Consider the following 21,340-nt stretch of genomic DNA (forward strand, 5'->3'; position numbering starts at 1 on the left):
TTGGATGAAAACCTTCTCAGTGTAGGACAAATGGTTGAACATGGCTATTGGTTGTTGTTTGGTGATTTCATGGCCTGCATATTTGGAGATCGTGAACTGCAAGATCATATAGCCACTGTGAAAATGAAGGGAAATAGATGCTTTCCGCTAATGTTTAATCATGTGGATCATATTGTAGCAAATATTGCTACCACTGAAGGTAACACATGGAAATGGCACAGAAGATTTGGGCACCTAAACTATGACAGCCTGAGAATGCTACAAGAAAGGAGTATGGTGTATGGTCTGCCATATCTAAAGGAGTACAATCAGGTATGTGAAGGGTGTGCTACTGGAAAGGCTCACAGAGAGGCTTTTAGCAAAGAACAGAAATGGAGAGCAAAGTTGCCTTTAGAACTTGTACACACAGATGTGTGTGGACCCATGAGTGAGACACTTGGAGGTAGCAAGTATTTTCTCACCTTCATAGATGACAAGTCCAGAATGTGTTGGGTCTATTTTCTGAAGTGCAAATCTGAGGTATTCAGAATTTTTAAAATGTTCAAGGCCATGACTGAATTACAAACTGGTTACAAACTGAAAAAAATCAGAAGTGACAGAGGAGGAGAGTACACATCTCTAGAATTTGAAAAATTTTGTGAAGATGTTGGTATTGAAAAGCAACTCACTGTTGCTTATTCTCCCCAGCAAAATGGTATTGCTGAGAGGAAGAATCGTACCATAGTTGAGATGGCAAGAACCATGCTCTATGAAAAAAAATTACCACTCAAGTTCTGGGGTGAAGCAGTTCACACTGCTGTCTACTTGCTTAACAGGTGTCCTACCAAAGCACTAGAGAACAAGACTCCTTTTGAAGAATTCTGTGGTAGAAAACCAGGGGTAAAACACTTGAGAATTTTTGGTTCTGTTTGCTACACTCATGTGCCAACCCAGTTAAGACAGAAACTGGATGAAACTGGACAGAAGGGTGTATTTGTTGGATATGGGACAAGAGAAAAGGGTTACATGGTGTATGATTTGAAACACAACAAGATCATTGTCTCAAGGAGTGTTATTTTTGATGAAGATGCTGCTCTTAATTGGGAGAATATGGAAACTGTGCATTTCTCAGTACCTTTCTCAGAAGATAATGAGGGTATAAGCATAACTGAGATAGAAAATGGTGTGTGTGAAGAAACTAATATTAGTTCCTCTGGTTTATCTTGCCCAAATACAAGAAGTGAGTTTGTTTCCAGTGTACACAATGATGCTCCTAACACTGTGAATATGGAGAGTGAAATTCCACTCACAGAAACTTATGACAACACACCAAAGAAGTGGAGAGATCTGAATGAAGTATTTGCTCAGTGTAGACTCAGTGTCATTGAACCTGAGAACTACATTGAAGCTTCTCAAGATGAAGCTTGGAAGAAAGCAATGGATGAGGAGATTACTATGATTGAGAAGAATGACACTTGGAGATTGGTTGATAGGCCAAGTGACAAACCAATTGTTGGGGTAAAATGGATCTTCAAAACCAAATTGAATTTGGATGGCACTGTACAAAAACACAAGGCAAGATTAGTTGCCAAAGGGTACACTCAAAAGCCCGGAATTGATTTTAATGAGACGTTTGCACCTGTGGCTAGATTGGACACTATAAGAACACTTATTGCTTTGGCAGCACAGAAAGGGTGGAAACTGTATCAGTTAGATGTAAAGTCTGCTTTCCTGAATGGGATCCTTGAAGAGGAAGTGTATACAGATCAGCCAGATGGGTATATTGTCAAGGGAGAAGAACACAAAGTATATAAGTTAAAAAAGGCCTTGTACGGTCTAAAACAAGCTCCCAGAGCTTGGTACAGCAATATTGATACTCATTTGCTGCAGAGTGGATTTAACAAGAGTCCAAGTGAGGCCACCTTATATGTGAAACATGTGTATGGACAGGGAACTCTGATTGTCTCTATATATGTGGATGACATAGTTTATACTGGAAGCTGTTTAGAAATGATTGAAGATTTCAAATGTGATATGATGAACAAGTATGAGATGTCCGACTTAGGCTTATTGCATCATTTTCTTGGAATTGGAGTAATCCAACAAGAAGGGAGTATCTTTATTCACCAGAAAAAGTATGCACTGAGTTTACTGGACAGATTTGGTTTAAAGAGCTGCAAGTCTGTCTCAATACCTTTACCTCCCACGGATAAGCTAAGGAAAGGTGATGGGAGTGAAGCTGCAGATGAAGAATTGTATAGGAAAATTGTTGGCAGCCTTCTATACTTAACTGCAACAAGGCCTGATATCTTGTACTCAGCATGTGTACTTGCCAGGTACATGCACTGTCCTTCCATTAAACATCTTGGCACTGCAAGGAGGATCCTCAGATATGTGCAAGGAACTGTTGACTATGGAATTAAGTATGAAAAGGGAAATGCAGCTCTACTCATAGGATTTTGTGACAGTGATTGGAGTGGAGATGAAGATGACATGAAGTCCACATCAGGGTATGCTTTCAGTTTTGGCAGTGGTGCATTTTCTTGGGCTTCTGTAAAGCAACAGAGTGTTGCACTCTCAACTGCTGAAGCCGAGTATATGAGTGCTTCAGAAGCCACCACTCAAGCTACATGGCTGAGATTTGTGCTGCATGATTTTGGTGAAGAATTGATCGAACCAACACCTTTGATGTGTGATAACACATCAGCAATTGCAATGTCAAAGAATCCGGTATTCCATCAGAGGTCTAAACATATCAAGAGGAAGTTTCATTTCATCAGAGATGCAATTCAGGAAGGAACAATTGACCTGCAATACTGCAAAAGTGAGGAGCAACTAGCTGACATTTTCACCAAAGCACTTGCTAAAGACAGATTCTGTGCACTGAGGGATAAGCTTGGGGTAATCTCAGTTAAGACCTTAGAAGGGAGTGTTAGTTGATTAAGGTCTAAACTGTATTTTCCTTACTTTAGCATGTGTAAATAAATCAGTTTGTGATCAAGGGCTGAGATTAGATAATATTGTGCTAGGCTCAGATGTAAGCATGTGTCAAGATCTCATAGGGTCTTGTAATGGATGGTATGATGAGCTCATAGGCTCACGTAGCTTCCCTCTCCCTAGTGTCATGTAAATGTTGAGGTTCTGAAGGAATATATGCAGAGAGCATTTTTGGCTCTATCGGAGATATTTTGAGAACACTCTCTGTCTTTTCATTTTCTCTCTAAAACCTCTTCTTCTTATACACATTTCTAAATACATCACTGCATAACAGGAATTCCAACATAACTGACGGTGGGTGAAATCATGGTTAAAACTTTAACGCTAGCCAGAGAGAACTCCCCACACTATAAATACACCCTCTCCGGTAGCTCTCCAACCCGTCCCATAACTTGTAAGCTCTTTTCTTTCAATCCTTTGTAGCCGAAGCCATGATGCAAGGCGTGTATCCGGGCTACTACTACCTATTGGCCGAACCAAACGTGTGCTATTCGGGTCTCTTCGGGAGTCCCGTCCAGTATCACGAACCGATGATCCCCGTCCTGTATCGGTACCAATGCCAGTGCCAGTACCACGACCCGATGATCGACAATGCCATATTTGGGTCCGACGAGTTCCGGATGTACGGTTACAAGGTGAAGCGTTGCCCTCGCATGCGAGCCCACGACTGGACTGAGTGCCCCTACGCTCATCGCGGCGAGAAGGCCCAGCGCCGTGACCCCCGCAAATACGCCTACGTGGCGATTGTTTGCCCCGCATTTCGCAGAACCGGTCACTGCCGCAAGGGCGACAGTTGCGAATTTGCCCACGGAGTGTTCGAGTATTGGCTCCACCCGGCCAAGTACCGTACCAGTGCATGCAATATTCTCATCAACGGGTACTGCCCGCGCAAGGTGTGCTTCTTCGCTCACTCGCCCGACCAGCTCCGCCCGGAACACAAGTATTCCGCCCAGAAATACTTTATTGCTTATCAGCAAGCAGGTTATTATCCTCCCAACCAGTACTAACAGTAACAACGACAACTACGACCACGTGTACCGTGCGTCCCCAAGGACCCCGAAGGCCAACCTTGGAGGAGGAGGCGTGGAAGTGAAAGCACCGTTGACCGTTGAGGAAAATCAGACTATGATGAACAACAAGAAGATCGTTGACGAGTCTCGCTTGAAGGTGGAGGAATTCCTGAACAATTTGAGGGCGTTGAGGCTGAGTGACTATGAGATGGAGTATGACCAAGGTGAAATCGATGCTGCTTGTGGGATGAAAAGTTATGGTGGTGGAGAGGCGTCGGTGTCGGAGATGCCTCAGTTCGACTGGATTACCGAGCTGCTGCAGTAAATCTCTCGAGCTTACTTGAGCGGGAGAGTCCAAAAATGTCAATCAAGTGTGTAGATTTGATGATGAAGAGATATTGTGGGGTTAATTGGTGTTGATGAATTGTGTGGCGTTCTGCATGTGCAAAAGAATGGTTTCCTCCATTTAGTTTAATGCAGGTATCTAGAGAGATTGCCTAACTAGTAATAAGGAGGAAATATCTTTGTAATGTAAGAGATTATGTTGTAATTTTCTGTTTTAGTGTCAGTTAATGTACTACCTACATTAATCGGTGGTACTTAAGTGTGTAAAATATTATGTGTAATGAAATGTTAATCGTGTTTATCTTTTTCGACTCCTTTATTTTCCTGCATTTTCATTCATTAAATCCAATCCTTTTTTTCGTGGAAAAGGAAAATTAAGTATAAAAAGTCCCTACAAATATTCTTTTTCCCCCAAAAAATTTAGATAGTTTTTTAACTAAAGAGATTTTTCCAACGGAGGTTTGTTGAGTTGATAACTAATGATTGTTCTCTTCACTAGATCAAGACGTAGATTCAAGTCTCGTTATTTGCAATCTCTTATGGTGGGAGATCTCTAAAAACCCTTCTGTAAGTCCTAAATAGTACTTTCTGTCATCAAATTTAGTAAATAATTAATATGGTAATATTGTCAATGTGAAACGTTGTATTCATCGTGATAGTTGTCGTCTTTTGGCCGACACACATAGTAAAGACAAGGGTTGGATCCATTTATCAGTCTCAATATAAGGTTGAAGCTAGAAGCCATGAAAGACGTTAGATTTCGTCAAGATTGGGTTTAGTCATAACGACACTATGGATTTAGTCAGTGCGGTTATATGGCTCACAAATGTTCGGAAGATGTGAAGTGGTTTATTTATTTGTTTCTGTTTAATAATTTCCAGAAATTGCCTTCGAGTTTGGCTTTGATTTCTCTCTATAGGAGATTTTTCTAAAATTTAATTTTCGTTTTGGTTGGTGTGCTACCTCTTTTGAATCTATGTGTGAAGGGTGGAGTTGTTTGCTTGCTGGATCTACTTCACTTGGTATTCTGGGATCCTGGTAGTGATTAAGTGATGCGATCGACCAATGGGCATCATACTTCCTGTTCCAACTTCTAATATAAGATTTAAGATTTTGTTTACAAATTACACATGATCTCCGTGTAGCACGAGGATTAATGATTTTATTGATCTATGTAATTTGCGGTTCACAATGAGCTTGTATGAGTGCGTGATGTCTACTTATTGCATTGTGGTTAGTATGCTTTATTGTAATACTTTTATATTAGTTTGCGAGGACCCTTTGAGGACCGAGTTATTCATGATATATATTTGTAATGCCCTTTTGAATTAGTCAAACACAAGACCTTTCATTTACAAATGAAGAGAAATATCATGCACTGGACCGTAGAACTATGTAATACTATTTTGATAATAACTTTATTCACAAAAGTATAAGTCAAAATGTATACTTACCAAAGGAAGATGGCTTCTCATGAATTAAGGAAAGAGTTTTGAAATCCAAGTGTTGGCTCGTTTACAAATCGTTGGTTTCAGGACTACAACAAAATTACCTATAATTTATGTCGGATTAAATACAAATCTGACATAAACTCATGTAATGTTGGATAACATAACCGACACCATTGCTAGTGTCACCAAAAGGCTTTTAATGTCGGTTAGTCCCCTTAATCCGCCACGAAGAAGGAAAGCAATATAAAATAAAAAAAGGATAGTAGTGTCGCATAAAAGTGACATTGAAACTCACGTTGGATACATGCGACATTAAAAAAGGATAGTAGTATCGGCCCTAACCGACACCACATAACTATTTAATAAATAAAATAAACAACTATATTGTCACCTATAACCGACACCACAAACCATTAATAAATAAAAATAAATAAAAGTTTATCTCAGATCCTCTATCGACGACTTCCACTACTATTCCTGGCCACCACTTGGTTTCTCCTCCTTTATTTCATGATGCCCGTCGATCACATGTCTTTTGTTATCTGACCAATCTCCAGTAAAGTCTCTGTGACTACTCTCATCACCCCTCACCAGCCTCTCCCACTTGAGAGTTGTCTGTGCTCATCATGTACTCATCGATGCTTCCTCCCCTAGCTCCATCGCTCTGCGATTTCATCCAACTCTCATCCTCGCCCTGATCCCGACTCGTGTTGGCCCCTCGCACGAGGCCGTGAGATCAATTCTGGGATTCATGTCCACCTTGATAACCCTGATTATCATTCAAGTACAATCAACACATTAAATCGACTGAGACAACAGCAAGGAGGCCACTAATCTTGGAAAAAAAAATTATATTTTCATGCCAATTCAATAACAAAATTTAGGTAGAATCTGAAAGCCCTAATTTTAAACCAATTAGAAGCCCTAATCGTAGAAATGGTAAATAAGGGGAAAGTGCAATGAAGAAGAAGAAGAAGGAACCTGAGCCAAAGAGCAACACGCCCGGTGATGCGACTATGAGTTGTATATCAATAACAAAGTGAAGAAATTTGCAGAGAGAGCTACACGGTGGTGCTACTGTGGTCCTATGGGGGTGCCCTGAGACTGCGATTCGTATATGGAAAACCGCAGAGTAGCGATGCTATGACTATGAATTTGGGATTGTTAGTTGTGATTTTGGGAGAGATGAAGGGAGAATGAGAAGGGGAGAAGAACAGGAGCACCGATCTCCAATCATGATTTAATGGCGGCAACACTGGCTATTTTACCATATGAGTTTGAATCTTTCATTGATTCACTCAGAATCAATTCTCACATCAAAATTCTTCTTGATTTCACTCTAATCGTGGAAGAAATAGCAATCGAGGACATCAATTCACCAACAACAATAGTTTCTATCATAATCGTGGTTCTCAGGGCAATTTTCGTTGAAATTCTTTAAATTGATGTCAGAATAAAAGGTTTCATGGTTCTAATTTCTTTGAAAATCATATGATCTGTCAGATTTGTGGTTCCACAAGTCATGAAGCCATAGATTGCTTTGATCGCATGAATTCTAACATTTCTGGAAGAATTCCACTTGCAAATCTCGCAGCCATGTGTGCACATTACAGCTCCAAACCATCCCCTTCGTGGCTCATTAATTATGGTGCCACTCTTATATTATAAATGACATTGCCCACGTCACTTCACCTATACCATACACTGGAAAGGACAAAGTCTACATTGGTGATAGTAAAGGTCTATCCATACAACATATTGGTTCTTCATTGCATACCTCTAATGTTGTCTTTAAATTGTGCAATGTTCTTCACGTTCCAAAAATGAAGCATAATTTGTTGTCAGCTTATCAGTTTGTTAAAGATAACTATTGTGCATTGATTCTTGATTCTGATAGATCCATTGTAAATGATCGTTCTACGGGTAAGACGTTTTTGCAGGGTCCAGTTAAGGATTGTTTTTATCCTTTGCAAAGCTCTTCTTCCCCTGGTTTATCCTCATCCAGCTCTTTTCATGCTCTGGTGAATGTTCAAGCTCCTCTCAGGCTCTGGCACACTCGGCTAGACCATCTCTCTTCTTCTATATTTCACAGAGTACTATCTACTAATAAACTTGCAGTCAAAGGAACAACAACTGTGGATTTGTTTTGCTCTGAGTGTGCTATAGCAAAGAATCACAAGTTACCCTATGGTTCTTCCACATCATCAACTACTCATAGCTTAGAATGGTTACATTGTGATTTGTGGGGTCCTGCTCCTGTAACTTCAGTGAGTGGATTTAAGTATTATCTCCTCATAGTTGATGATTTCAGCAAGTATAGTTGGATGTTTTCTTTAAAGGTCAAGTCTCAAGTGTATTCTATTTTTGTACTCTTCAAAAACTATTTAGAAAACACAACTGGAAATACAATCAAAATTGTACGTTCTGATTCAGGGGTTGAGTTTACAAGTCTATCTTTTAAATATTATCTTCAAACTCATGGAATTCTTCATCAATTAAGTTGTCCACACACACCAGAACAAAATGGTTGTGTGGAAAGGAAACATCGTCATCTAGTTGAGACAGCTAGAACTTTATTGGTTTAATCTCATGTTCCTCACCAATATTGGGTTGAAGCCTTCACGACTGCACTATATCTCATTAATAAATTGCCAATCTCTGGGATTTCACAATCACCTTAGCAGTTATTATTTCATATAGTTCCAGATTACTCAAGGCTCAAAGTCTTTGGTTGTTTGTACTTTCCATGGTTAAAACCTTATGTGTGCTCCAAACTTGATGGGAAAAGTAAAAGATGTATTTTCTTGGGATATAACCTACAACATAAAGGTTATAGATGTCGGGATGCAGAAACACAAAGGGTTTATATTTCAAGACATGTAGTCTTTGATGAGACTACATTTCCCTTTCATGATTTTCATCACCTTGTGTCTTCTGTTTTTACCCCTACATCTCAGCCTATTGATTTGGAGTTTTCTCCACCTTCATACATTTCATCTAATGCTCCATCTTGTGCTTCAACTCCTCCTCCAGTTTGTGTTGAACCTACCTCCACTGCTTCAATTGTGCCAAGTGATACCACATAATCTAATCATCTTTATGTGTAGCAAGTTCCACATATGTAGGAATTTCAAAATGTACACCCCATGATCACAAGGTTTAAGAATGGCATTTATAAACCAAATGCATTCAATGCAACTAAACATTGAATGTAAAGGCTTAAAGCATTGAATGTAACTAACTTGATTAGTTGGTGTGCAAAGAATCCATTGAGGCAGAGTATAGGTCTTTGGCTCAAACTGCAGCAAAGATTACTTGGATATGCAAAGTGTTGAAAGATTTTGGTTTTCCCATGACTGCTAAACCCACTCTCTGGTGTAATAACATTTCAGCCATATCTCTTGCTTCTAATCCTAGTTTTCATGCTCGTACTAAGTATGTTGAAATAAATTATCACTATATCCGGGAATTAGTTCTTTCCAACTTAATCGAAGTCCAATATGTGTGCAGTTAGGATCAGATTGCTGATATTCATACAAAGTCCTTGTCTAAATCTAGATTTTAGTTTCTACAATCCAAGCTCTCATTTGGAATCTAGCCTTCTTCCAAGTTTGGCTTGAGGGGGTGTAAAGATGAAGATGCCAAGTCATAACAACATATGGTTATTAGTTTGTATAGGTGTGTTGTAAAGTATTCTGTTTTGGTTTGTTAGAAAGAGAATCTGTTTTGGTTAGTTAGAGAGAGAATAGTCAAAGGCTATATATTAGTGGTTGTATTCTTCATTTTTTAATTAATGAGAACATACTTTTCTTAATCTCTAAGAAAAGCTTTCAGAGAAAGTCTTGAGTTTCTATACTGAGGCCATCAAGCTTGATATTTTTTCACTAAAAGTAGAAGATATTAATTATTAACCGTCGGATTTCCTTGTGTTTCTATGGAGATTATGATAACTTATTTCAATTAGGCAGTAGGAAATTGTTTTAACAAAATCATCAAAATTAAGGTAATGGAATTGAATTTTAAAGCTCTAACTACAACACATGCATATACTCAATACATTAATCATCTGACGGTCAAATATTATTCATGTAATATATGTATTTAATACATTCATCATCTGACCGTTAAAATGGTCATTGTATTAAATATATGTAAGTATTGTAGCCACGTGCCACTGTCAACTAGTTTTGGTTATTTTTGAGAAAGTTTTATACAATGCAACGAGTCACCTCTACATTTCAAATTAAACTATTTGTAATATACTTGATATCATATCTTTAACAGAGATGAGACTTATTTGTATTGTTGACAATTTGACATCTGTGATAGAGGTAAGACTCACTTAAGACCGAGATAAAGCCAAGATTTTTTTTTTCTCAGTGAACATCTGTGGACTAAACGACATAACTTGTTATAAGAGCCTCCTAATATTGTTTCCCACATCATCGACTAAAATATATATACATATTAAAAATATAAAGGCATGAATGAAATCATAATGACAAAATTCGACGGTACGAGTAAACTTAACAAATATACACCCATTTTTTGAGAAAAGATCGATAGCTTATTAATAGTATCAAAGGGGTTGCAAAATCCATTACAACACTGCTTCTTCAAATGATAAATCAGAACCACATGAAGGCTAAGATAGGGGTGACAAAAGGGTTACAAAATGGTATCAAAAGGATTACAAAATCCATTACAACACTGCTTCTTCAAATCTTTTTGGCTGATTCCAACAGGGATGACAATACCATTATTGAAGCTCTTGACCAAAAAGTAACGGAGGAGATGAATTCCTCTCTGAAGGGTTACAAAATCCATTACAACACTGCTTCAATAACTCAAGCCGTTTTAGAGGAGGTCTCGATCGAGCAATGAGAATTAGGCAAACAAAAATTCGAATCCAGTTATGGTGAAAAACATGTTTTTCGATAAGTCAAATTTAGTTTCAAAAGAGGATCGATTATTTTCGTTGGTTTATCCGTTTTCAACATGAATATTTTGAAACAAGTACTCTTATATAATACAAATTCTTTTACCATTTGCAAACCTACACAGAAAGTTGTCGCTTAACCTCTTTTAACCCTTCATCTTTTGTATGATTTTTGTAAGGTTAGCATTCTAAAAATCTCATTCTACACTCCTTACTAGTGTATTTTTCTTTCTAATTATAGAAAGTTTGAAGTACCAATGTATTTTTCTTTTTAATTATAGAAAATTTTGGAATATCAAGTAAGATTTTTAAAGTACTAATAACAATTTCATTTTTGTAATACCTTTAATTGGAGATATAATTTTAATATTTTATTTTCGCGAAAAGCTCTTCCATTGAGAAAATGCAAAATACTATATTAATCTGAAAATGTAGACAAAAATTTAAATTTACATGTTCATCCACTCATCCACATCTTTGAGATGCACATATTACTTTTACCAATACACATCTTCACCAATTTGATAATAAAATTTACACATCTCCATGATTTTCCGCAGACTAAGAAAAAACCCCAACAAAACTTTAGGGAGGGGCATCTATTTCATTACGCTCGCTTAGACGATGCCATGCATGGCGACACGTACTCCACAGAGCCACAGAGCATATCATCGTCATCACTCAGTCGAATCAAATATGATCAAGAATCCAGCAAAATTCACAAGAAAAATATACTTAAAAACACAAACCTTTTTTTTTTTTTTGCAGGAAGTTAAAAATCACAAATTAAACAAGTTCTCAGTCCCCAAATATTCAGCTCATTACAAGAGAAAGAGAGACATACATTTAATTAACAAAATAAACAGAGACACACTAACTCGTACAACAAAATACACATGAAATTACAGAGACAGAGGACAACCAATGCACTGCCCTATCTATATAAAAATCCAAGTTTTATTATTATTGTAGCCGTACGATCTCTACCTTAAAACTCCTCACCACGGGATCAAACTGCATGGACACATATATATGGTGGTAGGTACACAGATTAGGGAGTCCGATGTTGACCAGAGGTATGCTGCTGACCGAACTGCTCGGCCCTGTCCTTCATCTCCCTCGCCTTCCCAGCCAGCTTGTGACGAGCCGAGTCCAGCTGGTCCGCGCCAGGCGGCTGCTTCCCGGTCACCTATCTGTAGATCCATGTCAACACCGTCACCGAAGCCACACCAAACCCACCGGATGTCAAGAACCCCATTATTATGAGGGAAAGGGTGATCACGGCTGGGACAAGAACAGGGCTGAATATGACCAGCAGGGGGGTGGCCACTGGCGGAGCCACCCTAAGACTAGGGTAGGCTCGGGCCTATCCTCAAATTATTTTTTCGTGACAACCTCTACTATCATTAATTACCACTATCAACTTGAAGTTGTAATTGTATTGGTTAGTCCAATTAATTTCAATCCAATAAATACAAAGCTTTAAATTTTTTATATTAAAGGTTTGAAACTGTAGTTCTAGACTAATATTAGTTGATCATATTCTTTGTTTCTTACCTATATACAATTTTTCACTTTGCTTGCAGACTATTATTTTGGTTAATTTTTCAATTTCCTCTATTATATTATATATGAAATCAAGAAGAGAAAAATATTTCCTTTTTTCAAATTAGCACAAAAAACCCTTCTAATGCTCTCATGCCTTAATGTTTTTAGAAAAATGTTCTCTTGGTCAATATGAGAACAAAATAAATGCATGGTCAGTTACCTTTGAATTTGATATCAAGACTGAAGAATAAATGGATGTGCTTTTAATAATGTTTTATTTTCAACTCTTGATATAATTGACCATGTATAATGAAAAATAAATGCATGATCACTCTCACCTTTGAATTTGATACCAAAGCGACCAAAACAACGAGATAGTTTCTATATATATTATGTCCATTTTGATTTGAAGTGTGTCCTTCCTAACATGAATTTCTGGCTCCGCCACTGGGGGTGGCTATGGTCAAAGCTATGACTGTGCCAGCAAGGACCAACCCAGAGGGCACTAAAAGGGAACCACCAACGGTCACAGCGGTGGCCGTCTAGGCGACTTGGTAGGGCTTATGGTGCTGATGCTGCATGCCTTGTTGACCGCCCTGGAAATGATGGAATTGCTGGTAGCCGTGTGGATCAGCCATTTTTTTCCCGAGGTGGGTGGATTGAGGAAATGTTTGAGTGTGAATATGAGAATCTGTATGGGGAGAGAGTTATGGGTTGAAGAATAATTTAAAAGAAAAATTAATGAAAAAAACTTGAAAACTTTGAGTTTTAATGATAAGGAAAAAAAAAAGGATAAAGTGAATAATACCATGATTGATTTTTTAATGTAAAAATATAGTTTTTTGTTAAAATGAACAGTACCAGAAGTTTTTCAGTGAAGAAATGTGGTGGGAAGTGAGATGGGGGGTTGGTTGTGGTGGTGCCAAGAGCGGTGGCACGTGTTACGGAAAGGTGGGGTACGTGTTGAGAAGCTTGTCATGCAGGGGTTGCGTGCAATGAAGTGGCTTCGTTTTGCGACACGTCGTTTGTCGTTATTTGAGTGATCTGTTGAGCAACAGGGATCAGGATCCTAGCCGGATCCTTTTGTGAGGATCCAAAAATGATCCGGATAATCAATTAATAGTGTTTATTCATTTTATTGTACGATCAGAAATTATTTTAAATTTTTTTATTTAAAATTAAATATATATAATATTTAATAAAAACCGATCGCACGATATACGATGAATGGAAACAATTAATAGATCCTCTAAATTCCCAGAATGAAAATCCGGATAGATCCGAGCAAGAGAGGAGAAGAAGGGTGGGGAGATTTTGAGGAATCAGTAATCATCATCGATATTTTATTTCAAGTTGGGCTTCCTCAAATTTGTTTTCGGTTTAATTAGTCTCAGCCCAAGTAAAACCCAAATGTCCTATTGGGCTGAACTGATGATTACCGATTATTTAGTTTCAGCCAAAGCCCAACCCAACTATTGAACTGAACTGATCAGTACCCTTTAATCAGTTTCAGCCCAATTAGATGATGATGATCAGCACTTAGCCTAATAGTAGGTTTAGTGAGTTTAGTTAAAACTATCATTGGCACTTGATACTATAGTCTAGTGATATTTTTCTTCACTTGTAAGTAAGAGAGTTTAGATTCAGTTCCGTCAAAGGTGAATTTGAACCACATTATTGCTAGCCTATTATGAGGTTTTACCCACTCTCTCACCCTCTTAGTGTAGATAATATCATTTGTTAAACTAAAAAACTAGCATGTACCCATTTGCTAGTATGTTGTAGGGAAACTAAAGGACCTCTTTGTCCATACAAGAAACAAACAAAAGGGAAAGAAATATACACCAACACTAAGTTTTGAAACCAACACCTATCAATTAACAAACAATCTGACTACCACATTTAAATTCAAATTTCTATCATTTGTTTGCATTCTATAACATTTATACGAAAATAATAATTTTCACCTCTGTATACACTTCATTTTTTTCCTTCTTCCGAAGCCTTTGGAGTTTGAGGCTCTGCGCGTGGAGTCGACCTGCTCCATACAGGGCCAGCTCTGGCGATGCGATGCATCAACTATTTGCTAGGTCATCACGTTGTGGTCTCCATAAAAATAAAAAATAAAAAATAAATGCCCAAGGGCTCGGGGCCGTCACTTTTTACTGGTATTATTGTCTGAACGCCCATGGATGGGCGAAACATGAACCTCCCCACCTACCAACCCATAAACCCTAATTCACAAGCACTTAAAACGGGAAAAGGATCTGGGGGATCCCGTGATATTATCGGTTTATCATACATCGTGTGGTCAGTTTTCGTTAAGTAGTATTTATATTTAATTTTAAATTTCAATTAATTTTTAACCGCATGATATACGATGAACGGACACGATCACGGAATCCTTCGGATCCCTAGGAAAATGATCCGGCGAGGATATCCTTTTCCCTTGAAACGTGCTCTGCGGGTTGCTTTTTGATATGTTCATCCTGATTCCACGAATAATGTCAAAAGTGGGAAATGGAATCCACATGCATGTTTGAGATTGACCGGATGACGACGACTTGGTATTCCCTATCAAATGATAATTATTGGATCAGTGACTTGGTTTTGGGGATTGGTGTGGACAAGATTGTTGCTTGATATCCTGCCAATTCATGGATATATTGATTTGTTTTACTTGATGACTTGATGTTCGTTGGCACTGGATTGTGGCCTTTGGAGACTGGACGATCCACAACACTTTAATCTTATGAAGGAAGACGACGATTGATCTGTTGAGGATTTTGGTTCTTAATTTAGGTTAGGGTTTGTGGTGGGTGAAAGAAAAAATAATTTAGGATTCAATCCAGTAAAAAAAAAATTGAAAAAAGACTTAGGTTAATTAGACGAGAACTTATATAATTATTCTGTTTAATAGAATTTTTTTTTCAGAATATTTCTTTTTTTTTTCCTTAAAAAGGGGACTACTAATGAGTGGCGACTTTGCAACGGCAGTCCATCATTTTCAAATTCGGGAAGACTTAAGTTAGTTGTAAACCACCTCCGACCTTGCACAGTTAATCGATGCTTTTGAACATAACCACCACAATGATATCGATCAGGAAAGGTAAAGGCTTAAAGCTGTTTTACTTTTTGATCGAGTCTTTCTTCTTTTCTTATTTGCATTTGATTCCTTTCACTTGAAAAGTTTAGCAAACGAAACTCAAAAAAAAAAATTAGGGTAAATTACATTTTACCTTCACAGGTTTGAGGTCAATTTTAATTCCTTACAATATCTTTAAAACATTTCAATTTTATACATCCGTTAGAAAATCCGTTAAGTGATAAAGTGGTTGCCAAATTTGTGCCATGTGGCAAAAAAAATAATTTTTATGCATTTAAAATATTATAATAATTTATCCTATTTAAAAATAAAATAAAATAAAAAATAAAAAAGAAACCCATCTTCTTCCCCGAGCACACCCATCCCACCCCCACCCCACCTGACCTGCAATCCCCCCCCCCCACCCCACCCTTGGGCACCGAATATCCGGAAAGGAAGGGAAAACTGGCTCAACATTTCAATTTCACCTCCCTGGAAGGGTTTCAATTTTCTCAATTTTGCTCGTTCGAAGTTCTAGGGTTTCGAACGCCATGTCTTGGGAGGACGAAATCGTTATGCGCGATGTCACCCATGCGGGCCTAGTAGTCGCCGACCGCATTGGCCATGAAGTCGCGTCGTAGCTTGATCTTGAAGAAGCCCTAGAAGCTTCCCGATAACTAGTATGCAAGTGTTTGTGGGTGGGGTGGGAGATGAGTTTCTAGATGGTTTGTGGGATGGGGGGGGGGGGAAGTTGCAGGGGAGGTGGGGGTGGGGTTAGCGGGCGGATGGGGTGTGCTCAGGGAAGAAAATGGGTTTTTTTATTAATATGATAAATTATTATAATATTTTAAATGCATTAAAAAAAAATTTTGCCATGGGGCATAAATTTGGCAACCACGTCATCACCACATCATCAATTAACGGTTTACTTAACGGATTTTTTAACGGATGTATGAAATTGAAATAAGATGATAAGTAAATGTATGAAATTGAAATGTTTTAAAAATGTTATAAGGAATTGAAATTGACCCCAAACATGATGGGGTAAAATATAATTTACCCAACAAATTATTATTATAAAAAAAAGTGAAGAGTTTTGAATCCGAACCACACATAGATAGAAACTCATTTTAATTTGGTGTGTGTTTTATAGGCGCTTAAGAGATTTTTTTTTTTTTTTAGTATGAATTGGTTGTTTTATGCTATTATATGATCGAAAACCCTTTTAACTTTTCAAATGTCCAACCTGTTTTGTAAGTCAGGCTATTTAATTGGTACACCTTTATCCCTTCCATTTTTCTGGGCTCTTCCAAATTTTTGTTTTGGGTAGGCTTATATTTTATAACATTATCATATTCTTTTTCAAATTCATTTCTTAATCTTTGACCTATTAATCCTAGTAACTTCATCATATACCCATTACATGTACTTTCTTCAAAAGTTTTTCCCGCTTTACTAGCTAAATAATTTTCTGTTTCTTTACTGCCTTTCTTAAGAAAAAGATTTTCTTTATCTTTTTCCATCTAAGCGATATTTTCTAAAAGGTCTTCTATTTGATCTAAAATTGTCGTAATAATTTTTGTTTTATACTGAACATCTATTCTATTGACTAAATCCGGTCTTATCATCATTACTCTAATCTGTTGCTCAATTTGTAAGAGCTGCTCTAAAAGGCTTTCTTTCATATCGATATATATGTATTGGTGGTGGCTTAGGCATTTAATTTGGTGGTTGAATAGGGGTTGTTCCATATGTTGATTTGTGTGTTGTGACTATCTTCAGATCATTTCATTGTGTTCGAGTTTTCTGCAAATGTAAAGTTGGAATTGGCTCTAAGTTAAGGTTTTCCACATATTTAGTATCATATTTATTCTTTATAATGTTGGAAAATTAGTTATTATTTTATTATTGTTTATGGTTTTTTTGTGGGTCAAGGATGTTAGAGTTTCTTACTCATTAAGGATTAGGGTTTTGCTTTAGTTTTCACTATATATAGTAGTGATTGTATTAGTTTATTTAATTAAGTTAGTCACAATGTAGTCTTTTGAGATCATGTAACCGTTTAAGCATTTTCGGTTGTTTAATAATATTCTTGTTAGTCTTGTTCGTCGCGCACTCTGATATTCAACTTGGTATCAAAGCCAGGTTCAATCCTTCGGGATTTAATCTGCTTGTGTCTAGTAGCGGTCTGTCCATCACTCCTTTATCTCTTCCGCTTCTTCGTTGTCGGTTTGCTTTATTATGGTTCTTGAGTTGTTTAGGATTTGTGTTTCTATTAAAAAAAAAAAGAAAAAAAAAGGTTTGTAGAATATGTAGTCTTTTCGGTTTATGTAGCCTTCTTGGCAATTCCATTTAATAAAGTTTTATATTCAGTTAGTTAGTTTGTTTATTGCGTACTCCGATATTCAATTCGATATCTCTTTTTTGTGATGACGTATTGCTTGAATTTTGATATTTTTTTAGCAACAATAATATCTCATCTTTTCCAAGGTTAGGCTTAGAACCACAATGATTATAAATTTCTTTCATCAAAAAGTCCTCAATCTACGTGTGGTTTGCATGCATTGGTGCTTGAAGAAGATATACATAATCAGTTAAGCTCATCAGTCGAATGGACGAAGTTCAACTGAATTACGCCAATCAGTTTGAATTAATTAGTTAAGTGGTGTTAATTTGTAATGATGGCCAACTTGAAATCGGATTCACCAACCCCCTAATCGTCTAACTCGGATGAACAATCAGAGACAAAACTCCTATCCTTTCGTAGCACCGCAAATACGTCTCAAAAATGAGATTATCTATAAATTTTTGTCACCTAATAATTTAACGTTAATTTTTATACTAAAAAAAATATGAGATGGTAAAAAAAACTAGAAAAAATTCCGAATGAAGTCTCATTAGCATTTCTATTTTATCAAATCGAAAAGATGCTTATCCAATTCTAATAATGATGCATGGAAATGTGTTGCAGGCAGTAGTGAATCGTTATGCATATCATTTTACTAGCCAAGTAGTGGCGACACTGTGCAGTGTGTCACACGTTCAAGGATAAAATTAATGTGCTTAGAGTCTGTTTCTAAATGGACGCCCCACTCAGCAAGCTACTAATTGACAAATAGTTACGTACAAATTTATAACGAATGCTATTTTGGATATGTAAAGACATAGATATCATTATAATTTACTGAAAATTATTAGACACAAGACATCATAAAAGAATAAGGATCCTCTCCAAATCCTTTTTGTAATGATTCAGGAATTCTTTAATCGTGTCCGTTCATCGTAAATCATGAATCATGTTGTCAGTTTTTGTCAGGTACTATTTATGTTCAATTTTAAATATAAAATATAAAATGATTTATGAACGCACGATGTACGATAAATAGATATGATTAGAGGATTCGGAGATGATCCTCATTCATCATAAAATGACAAGAAAGTTTGTTCTTTGAATAAAATCTCAGAGCTTTTCAATGAGTTACACATATCGAGAAATTTTTCAATGTGTCGGGAATATGGTTTGATATATTAAGTATGATAATAGAAGTAATTGGAAAAAAAAAATATTTCAAGTATTCAACCACTTGGTGTAACAAACTATATCCCCCGCCTACTGAAAAATCTCTCTCACATATTGCCCAAAATCTTCTGCAGTAATACATGTTTACTCGAAATCATATATATATAACAATTGTTGGAATTTAGATTATTAGTTTTTAAATTAGTTGTCTTGCGGGCCAAGGATTATTCACTTGCTCATTAAGTTTTAAATTACTTTCTTGTTTTAGTCTAGGGTTTGCTTTAGGTTTTCACTATTTAAAGGACTCTTTGTATTTGGTTTTAATCATCTATCAATAAAACAATGTTTTACCGTATACTGTTTAACATGGTATCAAGAGCAGGTTCGCTGGACCTGTCTCGGTGCCGTCAGCCTGAGTGATTCGTGAACCCGTACCAGATCAGTCTCCACCACCAGCACCAGATCGCCCTGCACCACTGCACCTATATGGATGCTTCCGACTGCAACCTGCCTGCACCGGCTTGAATTCTCACCTGCTTGAATCGCTGCAATCATCGCAGCCAACTGGACCACCGCACACCGCTTCGCCGCCCTGCACCTTTGTATTCTCGAGTTCATACTTGCATCACTTGACTTGCAGCTTGACACGCAACCTGTCATCCCTCGTGCGCATAAGCCTTGAAACCCTCGCACCCACACCCATTGAATCTGCATCGGCTTGAACTTGCATCAATCTGCACCAGTACCAAATCAAAACCCGTACCCGTTTGTCTAAGTAGCCTGCTTGCTCTCAGGTATTATTATTATTATTTTTTTTTTACGGAGTGTTGTCATGGCATCTGCAAAGGATGATTCCCTACAAGCCATTGGTGTGAAATTAAATGGAAATAATTATGTGTATTGGGCGTATGTGATGAAGATTTTTTTGATTGGAAAAGGATTGTGGGGCTATGTTTCTGGAATGGTTTCTATTCCGAATAACCCCAAAGATGAGAATCATGTTGAATTGTTTGCTGCATGGGAGATGAATAATTCAAAGATTATTACTTAGATTAATAATTCTGTTGATTTGACTATTGGAATGCAACTTGCTAAGTTCTCAACATGTAAGGAAGTTTGGGATCACTTAGCAAAGTTGTATACCAAGGCCAATTTTGCTAAGAGGTATCAACTAGAAATGGAGATTCGTGCAATCCAGCAGGGTGATAAGAGTATTCAAGTTTTTTATAATGAAATGACCAATCTTTGGGATCAACTTGCATTGACTGAACCTAAAGGACTTGGCATCGTCGAGCTTTATTGTCAATATAGAGAAGAACAACGTCTTGTTCAGTTTCTAATGCCTCTTCGGGATGAGTTCGAGACACTCCGTAGCTCCATCCTACATCGAACTCCTCTTCCATCTGTTGATTCTGTTCTTAATGAGTTACAAGTCGAAGAAGTCCGTGTGCAGTCGCATAGGCTCTCTTCATCGTTGTCAAACACTTCAGCATTGGCTGCGGCAATTGGGCCGAGACCTCGTAATAAAACTGGTGTTGCTATGGATGAGTGTTCTTATTGTAAAGGGAAAGGGCATTGGAAATCCCAATGTCCCGAGTTATCTCAAAAACATGGATTTCCACATAAACCACCACATGTAGCAGCAGTTGTGCCTTCTGTTTTGCATATTGCAAATGATTCGGAATCTGAATCTAGAAAGGATGATTGGGCATGGTAGCTTGAACTTGGATTGGAAGTTTGCACTAGCATTAGTATTTATCTTGCACTGGCACTGGCATTGGTTGGAATCTTGCACTGGTACTGGCACTAGCATTGGAATCTTGCACTGGCACTGGCACTGGAATTTGGGATCTTGCACTTGCACCGATGGAATTTCGTATTGGAATTGGCATCGGAAGATAGTATAATGGAGCTTGCATCCTCATCACTTTGGCAAACCCATGTCATGTACCGCCATGAGTTTGACGAGGGGTGTTGGAATTTAGATTATTAGTTTTTAAATTAGTTGTCTTGCGGGCCAAGGATTATTCACTTGCTCATTAAGTTTTAAATTACTTTCTTGTTTTAGTCTAGGGTTTGCTTTAGGTTTTCACTATTTAAAGGACTCTTTGTATTTGGTTTTAATCATCTATCAATAAAACAATGTTTTACCGTATACTGTTTAACAACAATAACATGTTTCCTGAAGGGAATATAATTAGAAATAAGGAAAGTAAAGCAGGGGAAAAACAGAAAACGAAAAATATTTTAGCCAAAAAGATTCCTCCAGTGATCTTCCAACAATTTCCTCATTTTGCTTTGCATTATGTTAGTGTCGCTATAATAAATAATAAATTACATTATATGTCGCTGTATAAAACCAAACCCCTTTGTTTTGTTCAATTATATAAAACAAGGAGTGTACGGACTAAGGGAAGATTAAATTATGTTGTAAGAAAAATCCCTTGTATAATACCAGTTTTGAGC

General features: G+C 37.4%; 2 protein-coding genes and 1 pseudogene across 2 annotated transcripts; 2 read left to right on the forward strand and 1 right to left on the reverse strand.

Moving 5' to 3' along the window:
- Positions 1-3,373: 3,373 nt before the first annotated feature.
- Positions 3,374-4,410, forward strand: LOC103439022 (zinc finger CCCH domain-containing protein 54). Its single transcript, XM_017324906.3, is given in 2 exon segments — positions 3,374-3,992; positions 3,994-4,410. Coding segments are annotated over 2 exon segments (903 nt in total). The 5' UTR covers positions 3,374-3,407; the 3' UTR covers positions 4,312-4,410.
- Positions 4,411-11,459: 7,049 nt separating this feature from the next.
- LOC114826628 (oleosin 1-like) lies at positions 11,460-12,907 on the reverse strand (annotated as a pseudogene).
- Positions 12,908-20,051: 7,144 nt separating this feature from the next.
- LOC139190730 (uncharacterized) lies at positions 20,052-20,591 on the forward strand. The gene has a single exon (XM_070811193.1). The coding sequence runs from the start codon at positions 20,052-20,054 to the stop codon at positions 20,589-20,591; it is 540 nt and encodes a 179-aa protein (XP_070667294.1).
- The last annotated feature ends 749 nt before the right edge of the window (positions 20,592-21,340 follow it).

Source organism: Malus domestica, chromosome 01 (assembly GCF_042453785.1).
Source record: "Malus domestica chromosome 01, GDT2T_hap1".
Classification (NCBI taxonomy): Eukaryota; Viridiplantae; Streptophyta; class Magnoliopsida; order Rosales; family Rosaceae; genus Malus; species Malus domestica.